This window comes from Strigops habroptila, chromosome 2, assembly GCF_004027225.2.
Source record: "Strigops habroptila isolate Jane chromosome 2, bStrHab1.2.pri, whole genome shotgun sequence".
NCBI classification, from domain to species: domain Eukaryota; kingdom Metazoa; phylum Chordata; class Aves; order Psittaciformes; family Psittacidae; genus Strigops; species Strigops habroptila.
The window spans coordinates 15,197,036-15,220,758 of NC_044278.2; the positions used below are offsets into that span (position 1 = coordinate 15,197,036).

The 23,723-nt window shown below is 40.3% G+C and overlaps 1 protein-coding gene across 3 annotated transcripts in view; it reads right to left on the reverse strand.

Annotated features, from left to right (window-relative positions):
- LOC115601466 (ephrin type-A receptor 3) overlaps positions 1–21,129 on the reverse strand; it is a 230,289-nt gene extending 209,160 nt beyond the window's left edge. Inside the window, exons 1-2 of one of the 3 annotated variants that reach the window (XM_030471489.1) lie at positions 20,777–21,129; positions 3,201–3,265 (exon numbers count right to left, since the gene is read on the reverse strand). In XM_030471489.1, coding sequence (XP_030327349.1) covers positions 3,201–3,265; positions 20,777–20,891 — 180 coding nt within the window. In that variant the 5' untranslated portion in view covers positions 20,892–21,129. Of the gene's footprint in view, positions 1–3,200; positions 3,266–10,907; positions 10,955–20,776 lie in introns of those variants that run through there. The other 2 variants (XM_030471490.1, XM_030471491.1) reach the window with 2 other exon arrangements.
- Positions 21,130–23,723: the final 2,594 nt, after the last annotated feature.

The following is a 23,723-nucleotide window of genomic DNA, read 5'->3' on the forward strand; positions in this document are numbered from 1 at the left end:
GCCTAGGCAGGTGCTGGAGATGGTAGTACAGGATACAGGCCTTGTGGCTGCTGCCAATCATGCTCAAGCATCAGCAAAACCCGCTATTATATTTTTAATTCCGTTGCCTTGCTATCTAGAGAGGCTGACGTTTTGTACTTCAGGGATTTTAATGAGCTTGACCAGACCAGTGTTACTGACGCGAAGGCTGTGGTTGTGTGGGATGGTTCAAGGAGAGATCACATTCTTATAGGGTGATATTATTAACCATGGTCTAAACCACTGCCATTAGCGCGTTCTTATGTGGGACACAGAAATTTTTGAATACAAATGATCCATAAATCTTAACATGAATATTCATTGTTATATATGCTGCTGTTATATATGCCAAGTCAAGGCAGACTTAAAACAATAAAGAAGAACCATTGAATGATGAAAACAATAACAAATCAATTTTAGTCATTTTGCCAGAAATCAATCAATATCATGTATTGATAAGATAAAATTATTAACCTAGTAAGAGGCTTATTAAACACTTCGGCTAAATTGTTTTTAAAAATTCCATAAGTCACTGGCTGCCGTGTACTGACATTCATGGCTTCAGATGAGAACACTGCTGCAAGCTGGAAAAGAATTGGCACAACACCAATATACTCATTTGTGAATCACAGCCTCGAGTGTAGCTCTATTAGCTTTACTCTGTAAATCACCACCATGCTATTAGCAATTTTTCAATATGATGTGACATCTTTATTATAATGTTTTTCTACTAAAGTTTAAGTTCATATTTTAGTTAGCTCAGAGACAGATGCAGCCATATTTACCAGGTTTCATTAATTGACTATAAATAAAGGGCTGTAAAAAGAAAGTGTCTCTTTCACATGATGTTCAAGTTGTCATCATTTTACAGCAAAATGCCAATTCAGATAGGATAAATGTTACTATTTCTATACTGTACACTCATGCTCCAATATGTAAGCTTAAAATTTCACAGTATTCTGAAGGCTGCAGTTTAGAGTCTCAGTTCTCTCACAAAAACACTCACAGTACATGATCTACATTAATTTACTACCATGTGATTTTTAACTAAGAATTTCATTAACATGTAAGAACATCAGTACACTTCCATGATTTACTTTGGCTTCAATATCTGCGGATACTACAGTAAATAGGAAGAGCATGTGCACACACACACAAACAAGGTGTGCGGGATTTACCTGACAAAAACTTGCAGAAGCTAATAAAATTGCTTTGAGAGATCTGGAGGCCCTTTTTGGTAGGCTGATGTAGCACATCTGTTTTTCTTATAGCCCCCAAGATACTCTGTCTCATTCCTTACCAACTGCTTTAGGCATCTAAAGCAAGGGAGGCACAGCTGCAGGGAGCAGAGCAGCAGATCTGCACAGCTGCAAGGAGATGAACAGAGCAGAAGAGTAAAGCAGAAGAGGGCAGGGCAGCTGGGAAAGGGAAAAAAAAAAACCCACAAAACACAATCTAGGACAAAAATTGCAAGTGAAGACAGAAAAAAAAAAAAAAAAAAAAAGAGCTAGAAATTGCTGGAGAGTTCCCTCTTGGACATCCTGTTTATAGAGGTTTCTTATTGGGAAAAGTCAGCAGGAACAGCCATTCTAGTGAATTAATTCTAGAAACATGAACCCTCTTCCCATTTCTTCCCCATGAGAATGAAACAATTTGTTGAGAGACACAGGAAGAGATCCATGTGTAAACTCAAAAAATAAACCAAGCCTTAATCCTTAAATACTGCTAAACACCTGCATAATACTTAACATCAAGAAGGCACTTCTTAAATATAAACAACTGAATCCCATAAGGCAGAGATGCAAACGTACTGTTACCACTAATCTCTGTAATCTGTAAAAGTGATAAAGGTGAAGTGAAAGCTTGCCCAAAGCCACAGAATAATCAAAAAGTGGACGTTCATGATCCTACAAACAAACTAATGAGTAAATACCTGCCAACACTGAGAATTCAAAATGCAGTTGGTTTGGAAAAAGGACGGTTGCTGGTCTCTTAGCTAGCAACTTCTCGCCCTTATCAAGACTAGAGACAACATTTTCCAAGGACTTAGAAATGGCAGTACCCTCTGACAGAGGTTTACTCATTGGGTAGAAGACACAGGCACACGAAGACTTCTCGGAGTTGTCATCCTAAAGGTAGAAAACCAAAATAAGACTGCCATAGAGGAAGGAAGCAAAGCACCTAAAGGGCAGACACAAGTGACAGGACAGCAAGAGAAGGAGCCACAGGTCTCCCGAGTGTCTTCTTTCAGCAAAGACTTGATGGCACAGTCTTCTCTGAGAATGAGGGAAACGCCAGAAACCAGGGCTTCAGCCTGACAAGTGGGGGTGGGGTTTGTGCCAGGGACAGAATGCAGGAGCCTCCTTACATACCTGCGGTATGCAATGTATTATAAGAGTAATGGGTTGTCCCCACACACAAACACATATATCACATTCCATAGAAAAAAGAAGATCGGGAGTGACCAGATATCAGCACCACTGGCTGGTTATGCACTGATACTAAGCCATCAAAATTTTTAAAGAGTCTGGTGGAAAATGCTATGTAAAAATGATGGAGTTAGCAAGTTCAAAAGCACAGATGCGTTAAGGCTGCTCTTCTACTTCTCCAAATAGAATGTCTAGATACATAAGATCTGGATACACAGTAAATTAGGAAAAAAAAGGTCAAGAATACTATTTAGACATTTCTTTAATAACATTTTATCTCATAAGTAACAGTACTTGAACAATTTAGCACAAAAGTTATCAAATATGTACCTACAACACCCACTTATATCCACATATTTTTCCCCTTCCACTACTTCCATCTGAATAAATTAGCAAGTAACACTGTGAAACAGTCCCATGATATCTTTTAGAAATACACATTGTGATAGGAGAAGGAACAATACCTAAGTGGAATTTTTTATTTTTTTATTTTTAATTTGTTCAATGAACCTCTTTCTTCCATTTTCTCCAACCAGAGTGTGCTCTTCCTGGGGATTACATGCAGTACGATGTATGTTCAAAACAGAAGGCACCATAGCTACATAAGATACATATTGCAAGTTTAGAGCATACTATTTTTGAAGCTCCAAAGAACCAGTGCTATTGCACGGTGTCCTCTGAAGAGGAAACAATGGTTAAATAGCACACTGGTCTGTAGCAGCACTTTTCCATTTCACAGTCTAGTGAACTCACCCCATGTGATGGGTAGGAGATCCAGCCCAGCTCCCCTTGAATTGTTTTTGAATCCAGCAGATTAACTACAAAAGAAGACAAAATGAAGAGGAATTAGTTTCATCTGCCTCCATCCAGTTAACCTCAGTTACCCGTACCAAAAGATGTGTTTATTTGGGGACCTTGTGACCACTTGATTTATTCAGGTGGCTTGGCAGTTAGCTACAAAGAAGAAAAAGACAGACAAATAAAAAGGATCCTCTTGTTTATCTTAAAACATGGTATGAACAGCAGACGGGGGAACTTTTCAAAACAAAAAAAGTGACAAAAAACAAACAATGTATGGCTGGCCAAATTAATTACAGCAGGGGGTGGGAACAGAGCACTTCTATCAGCTGCACAAACTACAGCGTTTTCCCCTTGGATGCCTGAAATTTGGGTCAATGCATCTAACTACATAGGTGAGACCTGAATATTTTAATCATTATTTGATTAAAGACCTGTATTTGGCATATATAATTTTCTCAGAATATAGGAATAAATAATGAATGCTGATTAAAGTCTTTCTTGCATTTCTTTCTTGCTTCTGATCTAATTTGTTCTCAAATTGTCTTGCAGTGCTAAGTGTTTTCTAAATGTCATGTGTAACACATTAGATACAAAAGTAATTATTTACAATGTTACAAGTTCAGACAAACCTACTTTTAAAGAGGCCCATCAATTCATTGTTAATCTTGCTGCTATTTTAAGAGGCATGCAACAATTTTCAGAGTAAGAATGAAGCTTCTATTTGCAAACAGTCTGATACAGACATTTTCTAGTCAATCAAATCACAGTGTTTTCAATATCTATTTTAAAGTATGATGGGTATTTAAAATACATACATACAAACAAATCATTGGATATTCTTCTTCATATTTACTTGGTTTTTGCAAGCCCGCAAACTAATTCTGTTCCTTATCCTGGCCAGATACTCTCCAAGTGCTTAATGACACAGATTAATCCCTAACTAACCATTCCTTTATTAACATGAAGCAGAACAGGTGAATACAAAGTATCATACAGAAAACCCCCACCAAAATGAAGTATTAGTACACAATACGACAATGCTGTTCCTAGCTGCACCAATTTGTACACCTTCAGTATTTATTATCTGCAGTTTGGGCTTACTTTCGTTGTATAAAAAACCATAAATATACACACTTGTCTAAATCTGTGTGCACACCCATTTGTGTTGTGTATTTGTGTTTGTATATATGCAGTGCGATACTACCATGAACAAGCTGCTCTGCCATCTATTTGAGGAAAAATATTTCCCCCTGCAGTTATACACCCCTTTAAAATAAAGCAACTGTATTTTGAATTTTTACCTACATCAATAAACAAAATATCTTTACTAATCTGACAGGGAAAAAAATTATGCAGTATTATACATTTTTCCCTCTGAATTTATCAATAATTAAATTCCCAATCACCTACACAAAGAAAAATCAGTCAGTCCTTTATTGAGTGCATAGGGCCCTAGGCATACTATTCTGCAGCAAGGTTTGCATCTATAAAAAAGAAATACTAGTAAAAATTCAAAAGGGAAAAATGCACTTCTTGCTTTTGTGACTACAAATTCCCACAGATTATGGATCTCCTGTGATAAGACAGATATGTTTGTTGTGCATCTGCAATACATGGTAGTGAAGGAAGTACGACTTCTGAGGTGAATTACTTGGCAATAAGTTGCTACGGCAAATCACTTAGGAGTAAACTTCACTAATATATTTATTCTTAAGAATGAGCTGCTTGAAAACATGATTGCAGCCACTCTGAAATTTATGCATTCAGTCCAAATTCATCAGTCTCATCTGGAAAAAATAAACAGGCAATAGATTCACAACCTGGTGGTAGTTTCCCTCTCTGGACTGCCAAGCAGCCTGGCAGTTAGAGCCTGCCCTCGAGGTGCAGATCAGCGTTCAGCATCACTTGCCATACCTCTCTATGTCAACTCCCTATTGCCTGCCTGCCTCTCAGAGCAGGTTTACCAAGTTACCAGCTACTCCTACAGGAAGCACTCACAGGCATCACAATCCGGTTGTGGGGGGCAATTAAATATACAGTGAAAGCCATTCATGCCTCATGAATGTGCCCTGCGACAGGTAGATGTCTCAGCAGTGGAGGAACTTGTGTGGCAACACACTGGGATCAAATCTATGACACTAACAATATTTTTTCAGCCTCTCTCCTTCATTCCCCCTTCCTTATCTTCCTCATCTTCTTTAAACTGGCACCATTAGGCAAAGTACTTTTCCACACTTGTACGTGTTTCACTACATTCTATAAATCCTTAGAAGAAAGGCAATGAGATGCAAGTCAGAGAATGCAAGGAGGTACCTAAAAAGAGTCATATGAACGCTACCATTACTGGCAAAAAAATCCCAAACCCACAAACAAACAAAAAAAAAAAACAACCCAAAGCAAAGCTGTGTTCCAGGTCTGTAACTTTATTAATAAGTAGTTTTGTGCTAAACACATTTATATGCACAATTTTATTTATTTTTATTAAACATATTTATACTGCACAATCTTCGACTTCTTCCATTTTCATTTGTGCAAGAAGGAACAAAGCTTGTCATGTCAAGTAACTATTTAATATCTAGCAGAATAAGATCAGTAAACCTTAAGTTCCTTCACCTATCTAGCCACATGGTCTTCAGTGATTATAAAGACCACTTGTTTGGGTGGGGGGGTTTTTTGGGGCAAGGGAGAGAGTGTGTGTGCGTGAGTGAGTGTGTGTGTGAAATTCCAAGAGATAAAAAACTAGAGAAGGGAAAAAATACCCAAAGAAAGAAAACAATTATACTGACCTCCTAGAAAATTGTCACTTTGCCTGAATGTCTTTATCATTTGCCAAGTAAGAATTATATTACAAGCAAGCAGAAACATAGAGCAGACTGCCTGAGTTCCAAAATTGTTTAGAATCCAACTGGAAGTCATACATACAATCCTTTTTTCCTATTAAAGAATTATGAAAGAAAAAAAACAACTTTCACCACAAGTGTGCTGTTCTTTGATAGTATGTAAAAGGCAAAACATATTTCCTTTCAGGTAGTCACTTGAAAAAAACCAAACAAAAACAAAGACAACAAATCACTACCTCCATCTCCCTGGAAAAAAGTTTCCAATGCACTCATTTTCCTATGACTTCAAGAAGGAGTCGTACAGTTGATAGAGAGCAAACAGGGAAATGATGACAGAACTTACAAGCTTGGTCCCTACACAAAAATGATAGGGAAGGTAATGTTACATTTTGTCATTGTATGTCCCAACATTACACATAAATCTGGAAATTGAAGAAGAAAATAGTATTTCCCTACACTAAGACTGAAGGAATATGAATTCATTGGAAATTAATTGTCTGATCTTTTTATTTTTTTTTTCTTTTGGCACGGATTTGTAGGGTTAGGTAAAACGCAAAAATGTAAAACTTTACACAAGCACTTGATCCATACAATGACTCATTTCAACTTCTTTCAACCCTGATATATTCTCTAGTGTAACAGAAGGCAACACTTGGTTCACAAAATTGACCCGACCAATTCATGAAGTGTATCATGAGGATATATTCAGTCAGACTAGCAGCAGCAGGCATACATCAGTGTGACCCTCACATTTTTCCTTCCATTAAAGTTAAATGAAAGCTGGTGTTTAACGTACTACGAATGCCTATAGCCATGTATTTACCAGATGAAGGATGGAATGGGAGAGGAAAAAGAGTTCTAAGCTCTCTCATAGCGCTATCCTGCACAAGGCGTGCATCTCTAGCCATGCCAGCATGAAGCGAACTGTACAACTTAAGACAAAAACAAAAAAGGAAAAAAAAGTCAAACTATTTCGTGTGGCAAAACATTTTCTTTCATTGCAAGTGTAATGACCAGGTCCTTCAGAGCAACGGGCCCAGCAGAGAGCACGGCTGTGCAAGCAGTTGTAACCACAGGTCAGATACAGCCCTCACTTCAGAGCTGATTACCCACAACTGTCATGCTCTTAAGTAGGGTATTGGGGAACAGAAGAAGGGTTGGCATATTAGGTCCCAAAACTAAAGCTAATAATTCTTCTTCCTATTACTGCTTTCCAGAAGAGAGTGAAGAGGTAGTTTTCACAAGTCAGGCCACATGAAAGAGAATCAGGATTTCCAGGCTATTTCTAAAGCATTTGCTCTTGTAGCTCTTCCTCCTGCAAAATGGTGAGAGTATCATTCAGCTGCCTCTTACAGAAATCTTTGATGTCGACCAGCTCGTTACTAAGGGTAAATCTTCAACCAGCTGAACAGTTTTGTTGCTATTGATGATTCTTTCCTACAAAATGTCTTCAAAAGGATCCCTGGTTACACTAAGGAGAAACAGGGGAGTTCTCATAAAACAACTTTAAATAAATACTGTCTAATAATCTCAGTATCCTGCATTGGTTCCCATCACGTACACACTTTAAAACTAGTAGTAAGTACACGAGAGAATTTACTGGCATTGAAATACTGCAGTCCTATACAAACTGAGCAACCACCACTTCTGGCTCTGAAAATCAATGACTTGGTCCTCCCATACAACAGCCTTGCTCACCATACTGTACACCATAGCTATTTCTTTCAAGTGGCAGCATAGCGGCAAAATGCCGATTAAGAACATGTTCTCTTTCTAGAAGCTCTCTCATACCCAGCTTTTCTGGCCTTCCCCATTTACAACTGCAAGAGAGAGCATTATTAGTTCCCTTAAAATGCACTTCTGCACAGGGGGTAAAAATGAACCTCTTTCTGGCAACTGGAGCAGGGACATGAAAGGGAAACATACAGCTCGCTCACTCTCCTTTTCATGGCATCAGGCAGAAGACAAATGAAGGCTCGGGTGGAGTCTGACAGGTAGCCTGATCACGCTACCAGAAACTGCTTCCAGTTTGAGACTGATGGTAGAGGGCCTGCTGCAAGGCTTACTAACAGCAGGCTTCATCAGGATTAATGTCAGTGAAAGGAGGAGAACTGTAAAACTAACAAGATACCTGAATACAGTTTGAAAGCAACAGCATTTAGAGAAACACATGGAGTAACAACTGCTACAATGTAGTATAAATAGCTCCCCCAATAAGAAAATAAACAAACAAATGTTGTGCCAGGAAGAACTACCCCGAGATCCCCCTCACTGCCTGAGGAAAAGCCTGCTGGGATGCATCTTGCAATACCTAAAGAATCACCTAGAAACAACTTCACAATTGCAAATGTTTCTAAATCGTACTTTTTATAAAGAAAATACAGAACAATAGCCAATGAGGTAAAATATATAAAATATTTTTCCTTCAATTAATTAACACTTCCAATTAAAAGTTAAAAAAATCCCACCAAAACCAAAGAACAAGAAACTACCACTGTTCTGTCTTTTCCTGTTTGGCACCAAACTACCAGTTTAGAAGTATGCTAGTTAGTTATTAAAAAAATGCCAACAAATGGGGAAAATTAAATTTGCTATCCAACCAAAAAGAAAAAAATGGTGAATGCCCATAATTGAAACATGTCATATAATCCTGAGCAGCAAAGAAAATACTTTGCGGCAGGAAGTCAGGCAGAACTTGGTTTTGGGGTGGGACAGAGCGGAGTCAGTGCAAACCCTGACATACATTTTTGGAATGGTAGCCTTTGCCCAGCAAAGAGGACTTACACCTGAATTTTCATCCACCTGATTTGATTACAGATTTGAGCCTTCTCAACTCTCCAACTTCCCCCAGCAGTGGCAAAAGTCAAATAAGAGTTGCAGCAGATCAGCTTTGTGTCTTTGGTTTATTCTGAGGCTAGAAGCAACACGTACAGACAGAAAGGCAAGGTCATAGTCGTACCTTGGTTCAGTCACCATAATTGCCAACTAGGATCATCTATCATGCTGATGTTGCTGAAATCATGCTGAAATTTGCTAAGGTAGACCACAAAATCTTTAGGAAGGGACATCAAATAAATAAATAAGTAAAATCAGTAGATAAGAAACCACTCCATGAAGCAATGCTAAATAATGCAATACTCTCTTAATGGAAGGGTGTCCAACAAAGAAGCCTCATTTTAAGCAGCAGACTTGGGGCCTAATTTGCTGCTTGTTCAATTAAGAAAAGTCAAGTTTCCCCTGATTTTATGATCCTGCATTTCCCTTCAAATGTTGTAGTGAAGATATTATTGCTTGGAAGGAAATGGCCCTAGTGTAAGAGATATCTTCTCAGTCCCCATCTACTAGCTCTGCTTTTACAGCTTTGTCTCCCTCCAGTCTGGGCCAGTCTAGGAAGCAAAGTGTCCGTAAGCTACACAGAGTGAAAACAGCCAATAGAACATACTTTGTAGCACATACCCAACCCAGTGCCAACAAAGTTTGGCCCATTTGCTATACAACTGTTCTCCAAATGAAGGATTTCTCAGCGAGATTTCTGCTACATCTCAAAGCCAGACTACAGTCCTTTGAGAGGCACAACGCTGTGAGGTCTGCACTTTCAACCCTTCTTGCCTGTGCCTTTATACTGTACAATGCAAATATGATTTTGTGCAGAACATTCCAAATTTGGCAACTGTCATGTTCAATCTCTGGTTAAATTGCTATCTGAAGAACTCCACCAGGGTGGGAGCAAGAGATGAACAAACAAGGGGAAACCAAAATGAATTAAAAAACAGTTGCTCAAATACTGAACACCGGAATCTTTAAAAAGAAGACTGGAAAGCCCAAGCCTCCATTATTTTCATTAAAGTGTTCAGTAAATAACTGTTTCCAATATTAAGAGATTGTGTTATAAATCTCAGATGAAAAGACAAAAGACTAGCAATACGCATCAAGTTACCCTATAGATTATTGCTTCTACAGAACATATAATGTTCCTATGTCAATTTGGCTTATTTGGCAAATTCTCTTTTTATGGCAGTTGCCTTTAGCTTTTCAAGAGGAAGAGTATATTTTCCTCCCAGATTTTGCTCTTCTCAGACACACTCCCCAAGAGCATCTGAGGCCAAATTTAGATACCTCTTGTTTTCCTACAGCTGAATACTGAAGCAGCCAAAGGAGGAACCTTACTGAAAGTTTTTCTCAAAAGGCTGCCATGAAGGAGGGAACACAGGACAGCAATAAGCAATGCAGGAATGCCTATAAATAAACACACGGATTGTAAACTGCAAAAGCAGAGCCAATCAGGGAGGTTCTACAACCGCATAGCAGCTCTTGCCCTGCTAGCTGTGCACAGCATGAATTTCAATACTGCTAGAGATCAGTGGCACTCCCATGCCCGCTTCACGGTGGCTCAGACCATGCTAACAGCTCTATGTGTGCCTCAGCCCAGCCAGCCCGGCTCTCATCACCTGCAGTCAATGCCAAGCAGAAGTTTTCCAGCAGTCTTCCTCCTTTCACCAAGTATGGAGCTTGCACGCGGAAAAGGGACACTATCGTAAGTCTCCTGAATGGACAGGACAATGATAATCAGGCCCAAAACTAAAAGCCTCACATGAGAGGTTTCAGACAGCAAAACTGCAGAACTACTGTTCCTTAGCAGACAAAACTGGAACTCATTTCAAAGCAGAACAGAAAACAAACATTGTTGCTAGAAATTTTAGGAATGTTCCTGTAACACCAAAAGCTGTGTCGGCTGACCCCCCTGCCACTCCCATTCTATTGTGGAGGGACTCTATGTGATAGCTAAGGCCAGACAACATATGTAAAGCTTTCTTCTTACCCTCTCATCAGTCTGTTTCGAGCCTATACAGGTGTGCAGGCACACTCAAACCTTCTAACTTAGCACCTCACAGAAGTTATTCCAGATACTGAAAAGAGAAGACAAAGTTAAGCCGATATTGCACCGATGATGACATATGAACCAGCAACTCTTTTTGTAGGAGTAAGGTGACAAATCTGTACACTGCTTTTTCTCAGAGTACCTGTCTGCATTATGTTGACAACTGTCCATCCATTCTCATGGATGAACACAGACAAAACAGATTTTATTTCTTCTTTATTAGTTTGAAACACGAGAGTTCTCTTGATATTGTTAAAGTGGCGTAAAGCTCAATTTCCAAGTATGCAAAAACATATGACTGGTGGGCTGGAATGCAATGTTTATCAAAGGGGCCTAATAAGGTTTCAGTTTTATTAGGCTATTTCCTGTAAGTTGATATGTGCCAGTTCTTTTCATTAAGAGAAGGATATAAAAATTAAAAATGGATTAACTTAATGGGTTCCAAATTACTGTGTTGCTTTCACTTCTTCGCATTCTTCTTTTTAATTTTAAGCAGTTCCAATTGGTCCTTTTCCAGTACCGCCAATAAAATGCATAAACCCTTAGGTACCCAAATTACTGTACTGAACTCACATTCAAATCCAAATTCTGCAAATCTCATTCTACTCTACTACTATAGCATTAATTTTGACATCAGTGAAGCATTGTGTTAAACATGTAAATGCAAAATGGGGGCCACTGTGTTAAAAGAGAGTTTAAAAAATATACCAAAAACTAAGGATGAGTTTCAGTTACCTAAACACAGCCATGCCATGCCTTTCACCAGCCCAGAATAGAAGTGGGTCTCTTGCAGGACGTGTCGTGTTTGCCAGTGCCATTTGGTGCCCAAATACTAAGGCACATAAAATGGGACCACATGCCTATATCTTGGCAATACTCAAACAAACATTACTCAACTAATTTTAATAAGCTGTAAAGCACTTCTCAAAAGGTCTTGATCACACTGCACAACTGAGTCTTTTTACTTCTGCATTCCTGCTCCCTTGGGAAAAAAATAATATTCAGCATTCACTGGTTTTGCAGAATTGAGCTCTCCAAAGATCTGACAGATTTGCAGTCTGCCAGAGTGGCACAAAGATCCCCCTTGGGAAAGCTTCTAGCAACTTAAAGGGGAAAAAAATGTTGCACCATAATGTCCCAAGTTCACTAAAGGTAAACTGAGAATTCAAAACCTAGTACAACATGCTCAGTTTCTAGCATTATAGACACCAAAAGCTGTCACAGAAAAGACACCTGGGCACATGCAGTACCCATGACTAGAAGTTCCTAAGTATCCATAAATTTTATTGCAGTTCAAACATATTCAAGATCCTGAAGCAAGCAATCAATTCTCCTTTGAGAACAGAAATTTTTGAGACTCTGACCAGAGCCTATGTCCATCAAATGACCATTCATTTGTTTAAAAGGCTGTAATACCCGCAAGTGAATCACCTGGCAGCATGCCACAGCTCAGGAGAAAAAAAACACTTCTAAGAAATTCTTCCGTGCACGGGGCACAAAAAAACAAAAACCCTTGCCAATGAATATGGTTGTGTTGGGTTTGGTTGTGTTTGGGGCTTTTTTTCATGGTTTTTTTTTGGTGGTTTTAAGTTTGAAACACAGAAGTTGCGAGTTGTAAAAAAAATTCTGAGAATCCTGAAGTGCTGCAGTTGGAAAGATGCCTACTCAGGTGTGCCCTGACAGTTTTTCAAGCTTTTCTTCTCTACTTCCATGAATCAAGGGCTCCAACTTGAATGGGCTACAAAACACTTGTGTCCTTACACAACTACTCCATAGATAAAATAAACCCACAATAAATAAACGACTAAACATATTGGTGCAAATTGAGGGAGTAAAATGCCAATAGCATAGGATATCTCCTCAAATGTCATGTTGAGAAAACCAAGATGCTAAAACCAAAACTTTTCCAATACAGTGATGTCACCAACATGATATTTTCATTGTTTGCCAGGTTAACAGAATTTATGGAGGTAATTAATGCAGAACATGTGTGCTGAGCTATCCATATGAAAAATGGAATTGCCCCTGACTTCATTTGCTGCCTTTGCAACCAAAACCCCACTAACATCTTTTTTCACTATTTCCATATGTGAGAAATACAAATATTTATAACAAAGGTAAATGCCTAAATGACTGTTCTATCCCCATCCAGCCACAAGCCAGTTTTTCAGACTCCTGTCTTCTGGTTTATTCCTCTACTTCTATTACCTTCCAACAAATGGCTCAGGTTTCCATTATGTTCCACAAACTAAGCATATTCCTCATGCCTCTTCTCTAGAATTGCTCTCCTTGGTTAGCATGGACAACTTCTGCTTCAATTTCCCACTCTCTGTCCAGCTTTAACCCAGCTTTCAGGATCAACATAACCAACTAACCATGGAACAAGCAATGCCATTAAGCATATAATTCTTTTCCTGTGTCTTTTTTTCCTGAGCATCAATAGGATCAAAGCCCTCCCCCCCGACCCCCCCCGCCCGCCCCTTCTGGTAAACAGCATTCAGTAAGAAGAAACGGACATTCGGCCCTCCCAATCAGATAAAGAAAAGACCATCTTTGCCTTCTACTCTTGATGGCTGAATGTTGATTTCTGGGAGGGAAGGGACAGAAGAAAAAGCACAGGCGTGAAAGACAGACTTTCTTTTTTTAATAAGACTTTTTTTTTTTTTATAAGACTTTTTTTTTTTTTTTTAATAAGACAGCACTGTTAGAGAAAAATTAAATAGAATGGTAAAAATGCCTCTACCCTGTCTTAACTGCAGCCTCTGTGGAAATTCACCACTGGTAAATCATAGTCATGAAGCTTACTAATGTAAACAAAGCTTAGACTTTCAGGGAGGCAAGGAATTTCTTAATTTGTGCTTTGCTCACTGTTCAGATCATTGTCAGCACTGAATTCTGGGTTTCTAACACTGTCTTTAATTGGAGAAAGTTTGGATTTTTGTCTGATTTTTTCTCAGATACAGGTGAGAAAAAAATCTCAGATTTTTTCTCAGATACAGATTTCACTTAATCTCTGCCTACTTATCCTCTTCCTTTAATCCTTTCTCCCCCTCCAAAAGAGGTCTCTCAAAAAGCCTTGTCCCTCAAAAAAACATCCAGAGCAAAATGCTCTAGCTGTCTTCTAGCTTCTCAACAACTAAATCAAGAAACCCAACATCACTCGTTGCTATTTGTTACGGCACAAAGTTTGTGGGAAGCCTACCATAGACCAAAACATATTTTTGTGCTTTAATTATTATTTATTTAAATGGTAATTCGTCACTCCAGATTTTCTCCAAAAATTTCCTTTCTTAGGCAGCAATTTAAAAGCTTTAGGTTTTAGTTATTGACATCTTATGGGAGGCAGCTATGCTTTACCAAGTTCTTTACTTATTATGTAAAACAACAACAAAACAAAACAAAGAGACCAATGCAATGCAAACCTTTCCATCCATGTACAGATACAAACTTGGTATGAGAAACCATCTGGAAACAAAAAAAAAAAGCACCATTCCCACACCTTATTACACTAAACTGCCCTGACTGAACCTTAACATTCATCCTATTGTTCGCTTAATTGCTAGCAAGTTTCAACCACTGTTCATTTGGTCTGCTATTCTTCTTTCATCAATATTTTTCCAGCAGATTAATGGGATTTTCCTCCATATTTTGCCTGAAACAGCAGGACATAGTAGTTTAATGAGAAAATAAAGGAGCGTGGCACTAACATTTCTGCTTACAGTGTGTCTGGTTTAATAACATCTCTGCAAATTTAAGGCTTTGCATGCTGGTGTTTCATTCAGGCTACCCGTCACTCTCACAGACTGGAACTTTTTTGTCACTGTCCCAAGACTTCTTTCAGGCAGGATTATCTTTATTGCTATATCTTTATTTCTTTCATTCATTCACTGCAGAAATTTAAAAGGAATCTTTTTCACACTGAAAAACAAGTAATTGTGCTAGGATTTATCAAGCACTTAAGAAACTAAGAAGCTCAAGACTACTGGTGGGGAATACAATCATAACCCAGCAAATTACTACCACGTTTTGTTTCCAAAATTACACCACTGGGAGTTCATATCTAATCTTCTGAATTAAACTATTTTCTTTTAACTCTTGTTTAGAACAATTTAAATATATTAGGAAGAAAAAAAAAAAAAAGCTACTGCTTTAAAGTGTTTATGGAAATAAAAGGGAATACACCACAGCAGTGAATTTCTAGCAAAATGAATCACTTAGCAGTAGTCACATGCATTTGTAAACAAAAAATCCTTCCATTTCACTGTATCATTTCTTTTTGCGAGTCTTTTCCTCCTCCTAAACATAGTTTCAACAATTTTCAACAATGCTTCAAAAATCAAACAACACATTTTTGTAAGAAAGAAAATGTTAAAATAAAAATTAAAATCCCTACATCTCACTCCAGAAAAACAACTCTTCAGATGCTGGAATTATCTTTTAGAAAGGCAATGGGTTAGTGAGAGCCCTCTGCCCCACCTCTGAAGTTTTATCTAACACGTTTGGACAAGTCCAGTCAATTTTGCATCTTGAGGTATCAAAATGACCCGTCTGTGTTTCAATACCAGCTCCACCGAGTAGAGCTTTGAATTTTCACAAAAGTAAGGACATAATTATAGCTCCAGTTATTTTCTTTTTTCTTTTTATTTTCCTTCTTCTTTTTTTATTAAACCGAAAAATCGAACAGCAGCTACAAAACAGTGGTACCTACATGAATTAGAGGTACCTTATGAAACTAACTTAGGCTCTGTATAACAAAATCTGCAAACAGTACTGTTGTATTCGGTAACAGCTCTGTAGTGACCCTCACTGGTGATAAAATCCAGAGCTCCGAAAACAAGAAAACGAACACCTGCATCCGTATTTCTAAACTTTCATCAAGTGGGGATTACAAGAACAAGGGCCGTCACATATGCTCCTAGAGGAAAACTTACTTTTGATTCTGTTTGAGAACTTGCAAGTATACTAATAGCAATTTACTAAAAACAAATAAAACCTAATTTGTATATCTTCCCAGATGGGAATTAAAAATTTAAGTTCAATCAGAGCGCATTCCTGATTTGAGAGATTTCATGTAAACAACTGTTAAATTTAGTGTGCTTATTATCCATTTAATGCTTTCCCTTCTGTTAGTGCCTCTGAAGCCTAATTTCCTGAGGCTGAGAGCACTGAGAAGTTCTAACCTATTTCTATGCCCTGACTGCTTTGTTGGGTAGCAAATATATTGTATCCAAATTAACTGCAATAGGAATTAATTGCTGTGTCCAATTTGGACATCTTTATATTTAAAACATCAGCTTTAAGTTTGCTATAGACAACGTAGTGATTTTTCTTCCTAATACACCATACAGAAATCAGTAGCAAGTACAGACAAAGTTCAGTGACAAACAGAAAATAAATTATTCCATGTGTTTCACCTGCTATCAAAAATGTTGACAGACAACAAGGAATTTACCCAAGTTACTTCCCCTATTGCACAGCATTGTAAGAATATCATGGTGTGAATTTTAAAGCATGTTCATTATTTGTCTAATCGTACAGTTTAGGACTAAGTACAGAACCTTTGAATAAGACACAGCTGTATGAAAACAGCCCTCTAGACCTCCCAAGACTCTGAGCTTTCTAAAAATAAATTTTAAAAGGTATTACATTAAGATTTCTAAACCTACTTTTAACTGCTTTTACGGATAAACACTCCAGAGCAAGCTAGAGGCACCAGCAGGAATTGTGTCGCGATTAATGAAGACTTATGCTGACCTAATGATACCTGACATACAGTGAGGCGAGATTTGTAAAAAGCTTTTCCCTGTTCAATCCCTTTTGATTCTAGCGAGGAGTTCCCAGTATTGCCTGCCTTTCCTAAAATTACATGCAAAAGTTGGGCAGGCATTTTGCTCCACATGCAAACACCACACTTTTCAAAGCCGTGCCAAGAGCTGTCATTACTCCAAAGGCACAGTAAGTCATCTTTAACAACTTTAAGTATTAACAGAGACCAGCTCAGATAAGATGGTGCACTTAATTGCAGTTACACAAAGTTATGAGGTTTTAATCAATGAATCAAAGATGAAACTGCATCCCCAGATACAATACAGACTTAAAAGAGAGACTGATTGGAACCTTCTTGCTGTACACTAAAACAGACACTATTTGAAACCACGTACTGTAAGCATATTTACCATATTGATCTTTTGGTAGCTGTGTTCACAAGAAATTAACTTTATGCTATATTGAGAGGTTACAAGAAGTTTCCTGTCTGCACAGTCAAAATATTATTGAAGCAATTCAGGTTGTCAGTAAAAGCTTAAACAAATTTGCTGATAATCCTGTTAATGACCTAGGTCAAGTGTTAACTGTTGTGGGTTATAAAACAGTGAAATTAAGGTTGCTGGTACCCTCAGGCAGGCAATATAGTTACAGAAGAGATGAAGAAAAAATTATTAAATTACAGAATTATATAGCTCATTCGATTTCTTGATATCTTAGGAATTATTCAGAAAGAAACTGCATCCTTCTAAGAAAAAAACCCACAACCCACCCAAAGCGGAAAATAGCCAACAGAATGGAAGAGCAGAACATGAAGTTTATATGCACCTTCAGGGTTCAGTTTGCAACTTCAAACTGGAAAAGTTAGATGTTAAATCTTCCTGACATTTTCCTGCCTCGCAGAAAATGGCACACACCTTAACCACTGCACATAGATAAATCTAAACTTTAGAGAACCTTCTTGAGCTCCTGTGATTACACAGGTAAAACGCATGGAGCTTTGTGACGAGCACAGAAGAGAGTTTAAAAATAAACTCACTGGAAAATTTTACAGTTTGTCAAGAAAAAACTCCAAATAAAACTTCTCTGGGACGAAGCAAATTAACAAAAAGTCGAGTATACCAAGAAAAAAGGAAAAAAAAAAAACAAACAAAACGGCTTGCATTCAATACCACAAAGTGAAGTAAGCCAACAACTTGCCTTCAGCCCTTCTTTCATCCTTCCCTCTCTTCATCCCTCTCTTCATCTACTTCCATTGCACTATTAGTCCTAACTCAGGCAGTCATCAGCTTTAATATTAATTCTAAATGTTATCTAAAGTTGAATTTAAAAAAATATAAATACTTCTTTCAAGTTAAATAAATGTAGGAAAAATTACTGGTAGCTCTGAACATACTCTTGTAACGTGCATACTGCAACACTCATGGCCCTAGAAGTTAGACAAAGCTATATAAGCAGATCAAAAATCAGTTCCATCCATTGTCAAAACAATCTGTGAGGAGATTTCAACAGTAGCTCTAATATAAAGAGTAGGGGAAAAATGTATATGTTTTTATTTATATGCCTATATTAGCAACCTCTGACCAAAGTATATCTTTTTCATTTGAAGTGGTGGAAAAAGAAAACTTTCCTAAATACTGCACAGAAATGAAGAAACATCCATTTCTAGTTTTGGTAGGAAATTTATGGTAACAACAGCAGGGAAGTAAGTGAAGTGGTGAGAAAAAGATTATTTAAAAGTGGAAAGCACGATCTTGTGACATGATTTAAAGCTGCATGCTAACGCTTGATCTTCAAGTTAGTGTGTCAGCAAATTATTATAATTCAGATTTCTAAATTCACAGGATCAGCCTAAATATGCTGTAATATAGTAAAAAAATTACTGAGCTTTCCTAAGTGGGGGGAAGGAGGGGAGGAGTCCTTTAAAGTTGATCTAATTTTTAAAAGAAACTGTCAGTGTTCCTTTTTTTGAAAGGAATAGCAAAATACATTCTTCAAAAAAGTATGCATGCAAGAGTGGGTTAGCGTCCCATAACTGCATTTATACTGTTGTTCTCACTAGCCCATATCGCACAAGTTCTTGAAACTGAAAAGAGAGAACAGAAGCAGTATCTGCTGAATGCTGACTCGGACAAGAATGTCTGCTTAATGCATATTCTGCATGATAATTTTTTTCATCCTTTCTCAACTTTAGTGTCAGTCATTTTAAACAAAGAAACAAAAAGTGGGTTCTGTGGCAAATTGGAATGCTCCGATATCTTTTTGGCGTAATTAATCTCAGTTTACAGACTGTGCCTGTCTACCACTTCCATGGAGGCAGAGCTGTTCCGCTGACTGACAACTACATACATTCTGCAAAAGCTTTTAATACCAAGACAAAAGTAACCCCTACTAACACTGTTGTTTTCATTTCTGAAAATCATTTGCGAAAGATGGCAATATTTACAAAATAGCATATGTCTAGAGGTTTAAAACTATTGAAAGCACATTATTTAAACAGCCTATAAAGCACTGTCCACGCAAAACAAATTTACACAAAACATACAAACAGATGATATATCACTCTTCTAATAGGATGGTACCATAGCTTCCTTCCTAGCAATAAAACCAACTGATTTAAGATTACCCAGGGTTTGTAAAGTTTGAATCTTCTTTTATTTGTTTTGCATTATATTTCTTTTTCCTTCCAGAAATCATTTAAAGTCGTTATCTCACAGCCTTATCCCACAAGCACCCAGAATACCAATATGCATGTCAGCATTATTTATACAGGAGAAATGATTGCTCTGACAGCTTTGATATCTGCTTCTCTGCACAAACGCTACAACTCAAGCAGGTGCAACTTTTACATGGTTGTTTGATGCTAGAAGTTCTTCACAACCTTTGGCCTCTAGATTTTATCCCTAAAGATGATTACACTGGACATCCTGGTCATGCTGACTACCTCCACTGCACAAATGAGCAAAAGCTGTATTTTTATTTTATTAATAAGGAAACGGCAATTTTATCTTATTTTTAAAGTATTTCAATTACTTTTTCAAAGCATCTAGTGGTCGTCATTTTTCCCTGAAATTTAACATGCGTTTCCATCAAATGTCATCTTCAAAATTACCATAGCAAAGGAACAGCAATCACCCATGATTTGTTTTTGAAAATTTACATACATTCACATACACACACTCACATCATTTTAACACATTAAAAAACCTGATACGAAACAACTACGGAACCAAAAAGGAGTTTTATAGGAGAGCAAGAGCCTTTCTTGTATTAATTAAAAGTTTTGAAACACACGACGACTAATGAAACCGCCACCCCTGCACCCCCGAGAGGGCTCACAGCTCAGTGATCACTGGGAGGAGGGAGACGGGGGCTACCCATTAGCCTTTACAGCTTATTTTTGTTAATTACCAAGCCAATCTGGCTCCTACCGCTGTAAACTAGCAGCGGTCCGCTCGCCATTTGAGGCCAGCGGAAAGGCGGCTCCTCCTCGCCCTGCCGGGGCAGCCCCGGGCCAGCTGGGCACCTGCCGCAGCTGGCAGGGGCCGCGGCCGCTCCGGGCCCCGAAGCCCCCCCTGCCCTTCCCCGCCTCTCCCCACACCTCGCCCCGGGCGCTGCGGCTCCCCGCATGGCACCGCCCCGCCGCGGGCAGAGGGCCGGAGCCGGCTCGGGCTGTCCTGCTGCTCCGCTGTCCTTCCCTCGCCAACTTTCCTCGGGGGCGGCCGGGGCGGCTGCTTCTCCCCCCACCGCCGCCGTCTCCCCACATGGCACCGGGCGGCGGCCGCCCCTGCGCGGCTGTGAGCGGGGCCGCGGCCGCGCTGCCAGAGCGCAACGCGGCCCCGGAGAGAGAACCCTGCGGTCCCGTGGCGAGGGGCCGATGCCGCCCGGAACTACCGTAACGGGGGGTAGGAAATAAAGAAAAAAAGAAAATTAAAAAAAAAAAGGGGGGGGGGAGGAAATAAATAGGAGAGGGAGAAAAAAAAGGAGAGCGCGAAGTGGTCCCCCACCCGCCCGCCCCGGCGGGACCCGGCCGGGCCGCGGCTCACCTTCGTTGCCGGGGCGGGCGCTCAGACGCCCGGCGGTGGCAGCGGCGGCGGCGGCGCCGAGGGCAGCGCAGAGCAGCAGCAGCGGCAGCAGCAGCGGCAGGCGGCGGCGGTCCATGTCGGCGGGGCAGCGCGCAGGCAGAGCCGCATGTCTCCGCGCCGCATGCCACCGCTCCGCGCCCGCTCCGCGCCGCCGGGACTGGGACTGGGACCGGGACCGGGACCATGCCCCGCGCCCGCCTTCGCGCTGCGCCCGGGAGGGGCCGCCCCCGCCCGGCCCCGCCGCCGCCGCGCCGCCCCGGGCCCTAGCGCCGCCCCGCCCACCTGCCCGCCCGCGGGGAGCGGGGCGGGGGGGCGCTCCCGAGCGGGCTCTCCGGGGGACTTGGGCGCTCGGAGGTCGCCGCCGCCCGTGCACCGGGACCCCCCGTCGCACCGGGAGGGGCGGGTACCACATCTCTGACCAGGGGCAAAGCGCGGAACCTGTCCCGAGCCCGAAAAGATGCCCCGTCACATGCGGCACGTAGCAGGATCTCTGCAATACGGGATGACTTAAATCATACAACTCGGAAGCCTCGGTTGGGTGTTTTAGCCAGCTAAAATCCGATCATGTCCAATTACCGGTCTTTCCTAGGCTGAATACAGCTGCAAAGTAGCTGTAAAGCCTTCAGAGTTTCTGAGTGCAGCCGTAGCAGGCTGCCTACAAAAATACCAGTTACATCACTCAGCCCTTTGCTGCCCACAGTGACTCTAGTCTGCTTCATGTGGGACCAGAACACTAACCCCACATTAAAGACTGACTTTGACATCACTAAAGCAAACTGAAGCCGAAGCAGTGTTAGTGGCTTCCCCCCAGACTCTTGCTTTCTGTAGGGATGTGCAGCGTTACTCTAGAAGTTACTATGTAAATGTGTATTTTAGAAACATTCTCTGCATGTATGCACCTCACCTCCAGTTCTTAGCCCATCACAGGCCCCAGAGTACCTGTCAGAGCAGAGAGAAGAGCAGCAGGCATGCAGTACCGCTATTCCGCCACTCCCAAGGGGAATCACTGTAGAGCAGCACTTCCCAAGCTTCCCCTTCTGTGTATCATTTCTTCAGAATATGGACATCTTTCTTCCCAAGTGACTCATCTCAGGTCTCCAGAGCCACCCAGTGTGGTTCTGTGGAAATGGGAAAATATTTGAATAATACTGAGGTCAAATAAATATTTTACTCCAAACCAAAGTTATGCATCGACGTAGTACGAAGTCTTGCTCTGAATGTGTATGTTGTCTGCACAGACAGCAAGAAACAGACTGGGAGGAAAGCAGCTTTCAGCAGCAGCTGTGAAACTACAGTGCAGAAGTAACATCAAAAATCTTTGATACCACAGGAACCTAAATCCCACATTTCACAAACCAGTATGTTAAACACCCGAACAACCTTCCTCTTCATGAATACGAAAGAATTGTCCTATGTGTCCTCAGGGTCACCACTATCAGCAGGACAGCTGAGAACTGCTGCCTGCAGCATCCAAGCTCCAAGTTTATCAACAGCAACACTGCCTGTGGGGCAACTCTGCAGCACGGTACCGCCAGTTTGCTTTGGCAATGATGCAGCTTTCCCGCTGCCCAGTAGCAGAAGAGGAGATGCTGCTTGCAAGTCAGGGCCTGTGCCAACATCTCTCTTGCACAATATTGGCATATCCCAAACTATCTAGCTTAGCTTTGCCAGGTTAACACCATGCTAAAGGGGCTGGAAGTGTGCCTAAGCTAAACCAACGGAGAGATAAGGCCGTGAGAAGTCAGTCTCAGTCAGGTACTTGTTTTGAAGGACTACAGTTGTGGACGAGAGCATTTCTTTCCTTCTCCTTTCCTGTTTTCAGGTTTGATCATTCAATCACATTGAGGAATCATCAACTTTAATTACATCTGTTGTTTCTTGTCTTCAACCCTTCCTTTCACTTACACTTGTATTTACCATCTACCCTACTTGTTTCCTCTCTGGCCAAACTTCCAATAGGAGACAGAATGATGCCCAGGGCTGTTGAGCAGGCACCTCCAGGGACAGAGAGAAGAACATGGTGGTCTGGCCATACAGTTAATGGTGTATGGCCCAGAGAAGGGGATCTCCTGTCCTCCTTTGTCTTTCTCAAGGCTCATTTCATTATACCTTCTTATTTATTTGACAAAGATGCTTTTCCACAGCAAAAAGTCCAGAAAATACACTAATTTCCTCAAAATATTACTCTCCCCCAGTAATAAAAACAATTCTGTTCTGGTTTGGGGATTTTGTTTGTTTGGTTGTGGGTTTTTTGGTGGGGTTTTTTGTTTTGGTTTTTTTTTAATAAATTTCTGTAATCTTTTCTTGAATACACAGCTGTTTTCCTTGAGTTCTTTTGTACAGCAGAGGCAAATCTGCTGTTTAAAACACTGCTTACATTCTCAGGATTGCTAGTTTTGGTCTTTGTGGAGCCACATCTTTGTTTCATGACTTCAGGTAAGTATTTTTTTAAGGTGGAAGAAAAAAGGTGAAAAAAGATAGCAAATCCCCGAGGGGATACGGGGGAGGAAACAACAGGAAAAACCCACAAACACAAAAAACAACTTCTGTTTTACAGGTAGTGGGAAGGGAAAAAATATTTCCAAAGAAACAAAGAAGAAAATTTTTGGCTTTCAATCTTCATGTTGTGTGTGTATAAAACATCTGCACCTTCCAGCTGCAGTACCTGATTCTGCTCTTCTCCCACTCTGGGAGTGGGAGGCTGAGCACCCATCACGGTTTTACCACACAACACTGATTAGCTGAAGGAAAAGAGAAATAGGAGAGGCAACCACATCCAACTGCCAAACCTTGTTTTTTCTCCTCCTGGGATGAGCTGCATCATTCAGCATTTCCCTTCCCATGCTATTGCTCTGTAAAAGAGGAGCTTTTACAACTCATGAGACTTGGAGGTGGGAAAGACAACTCC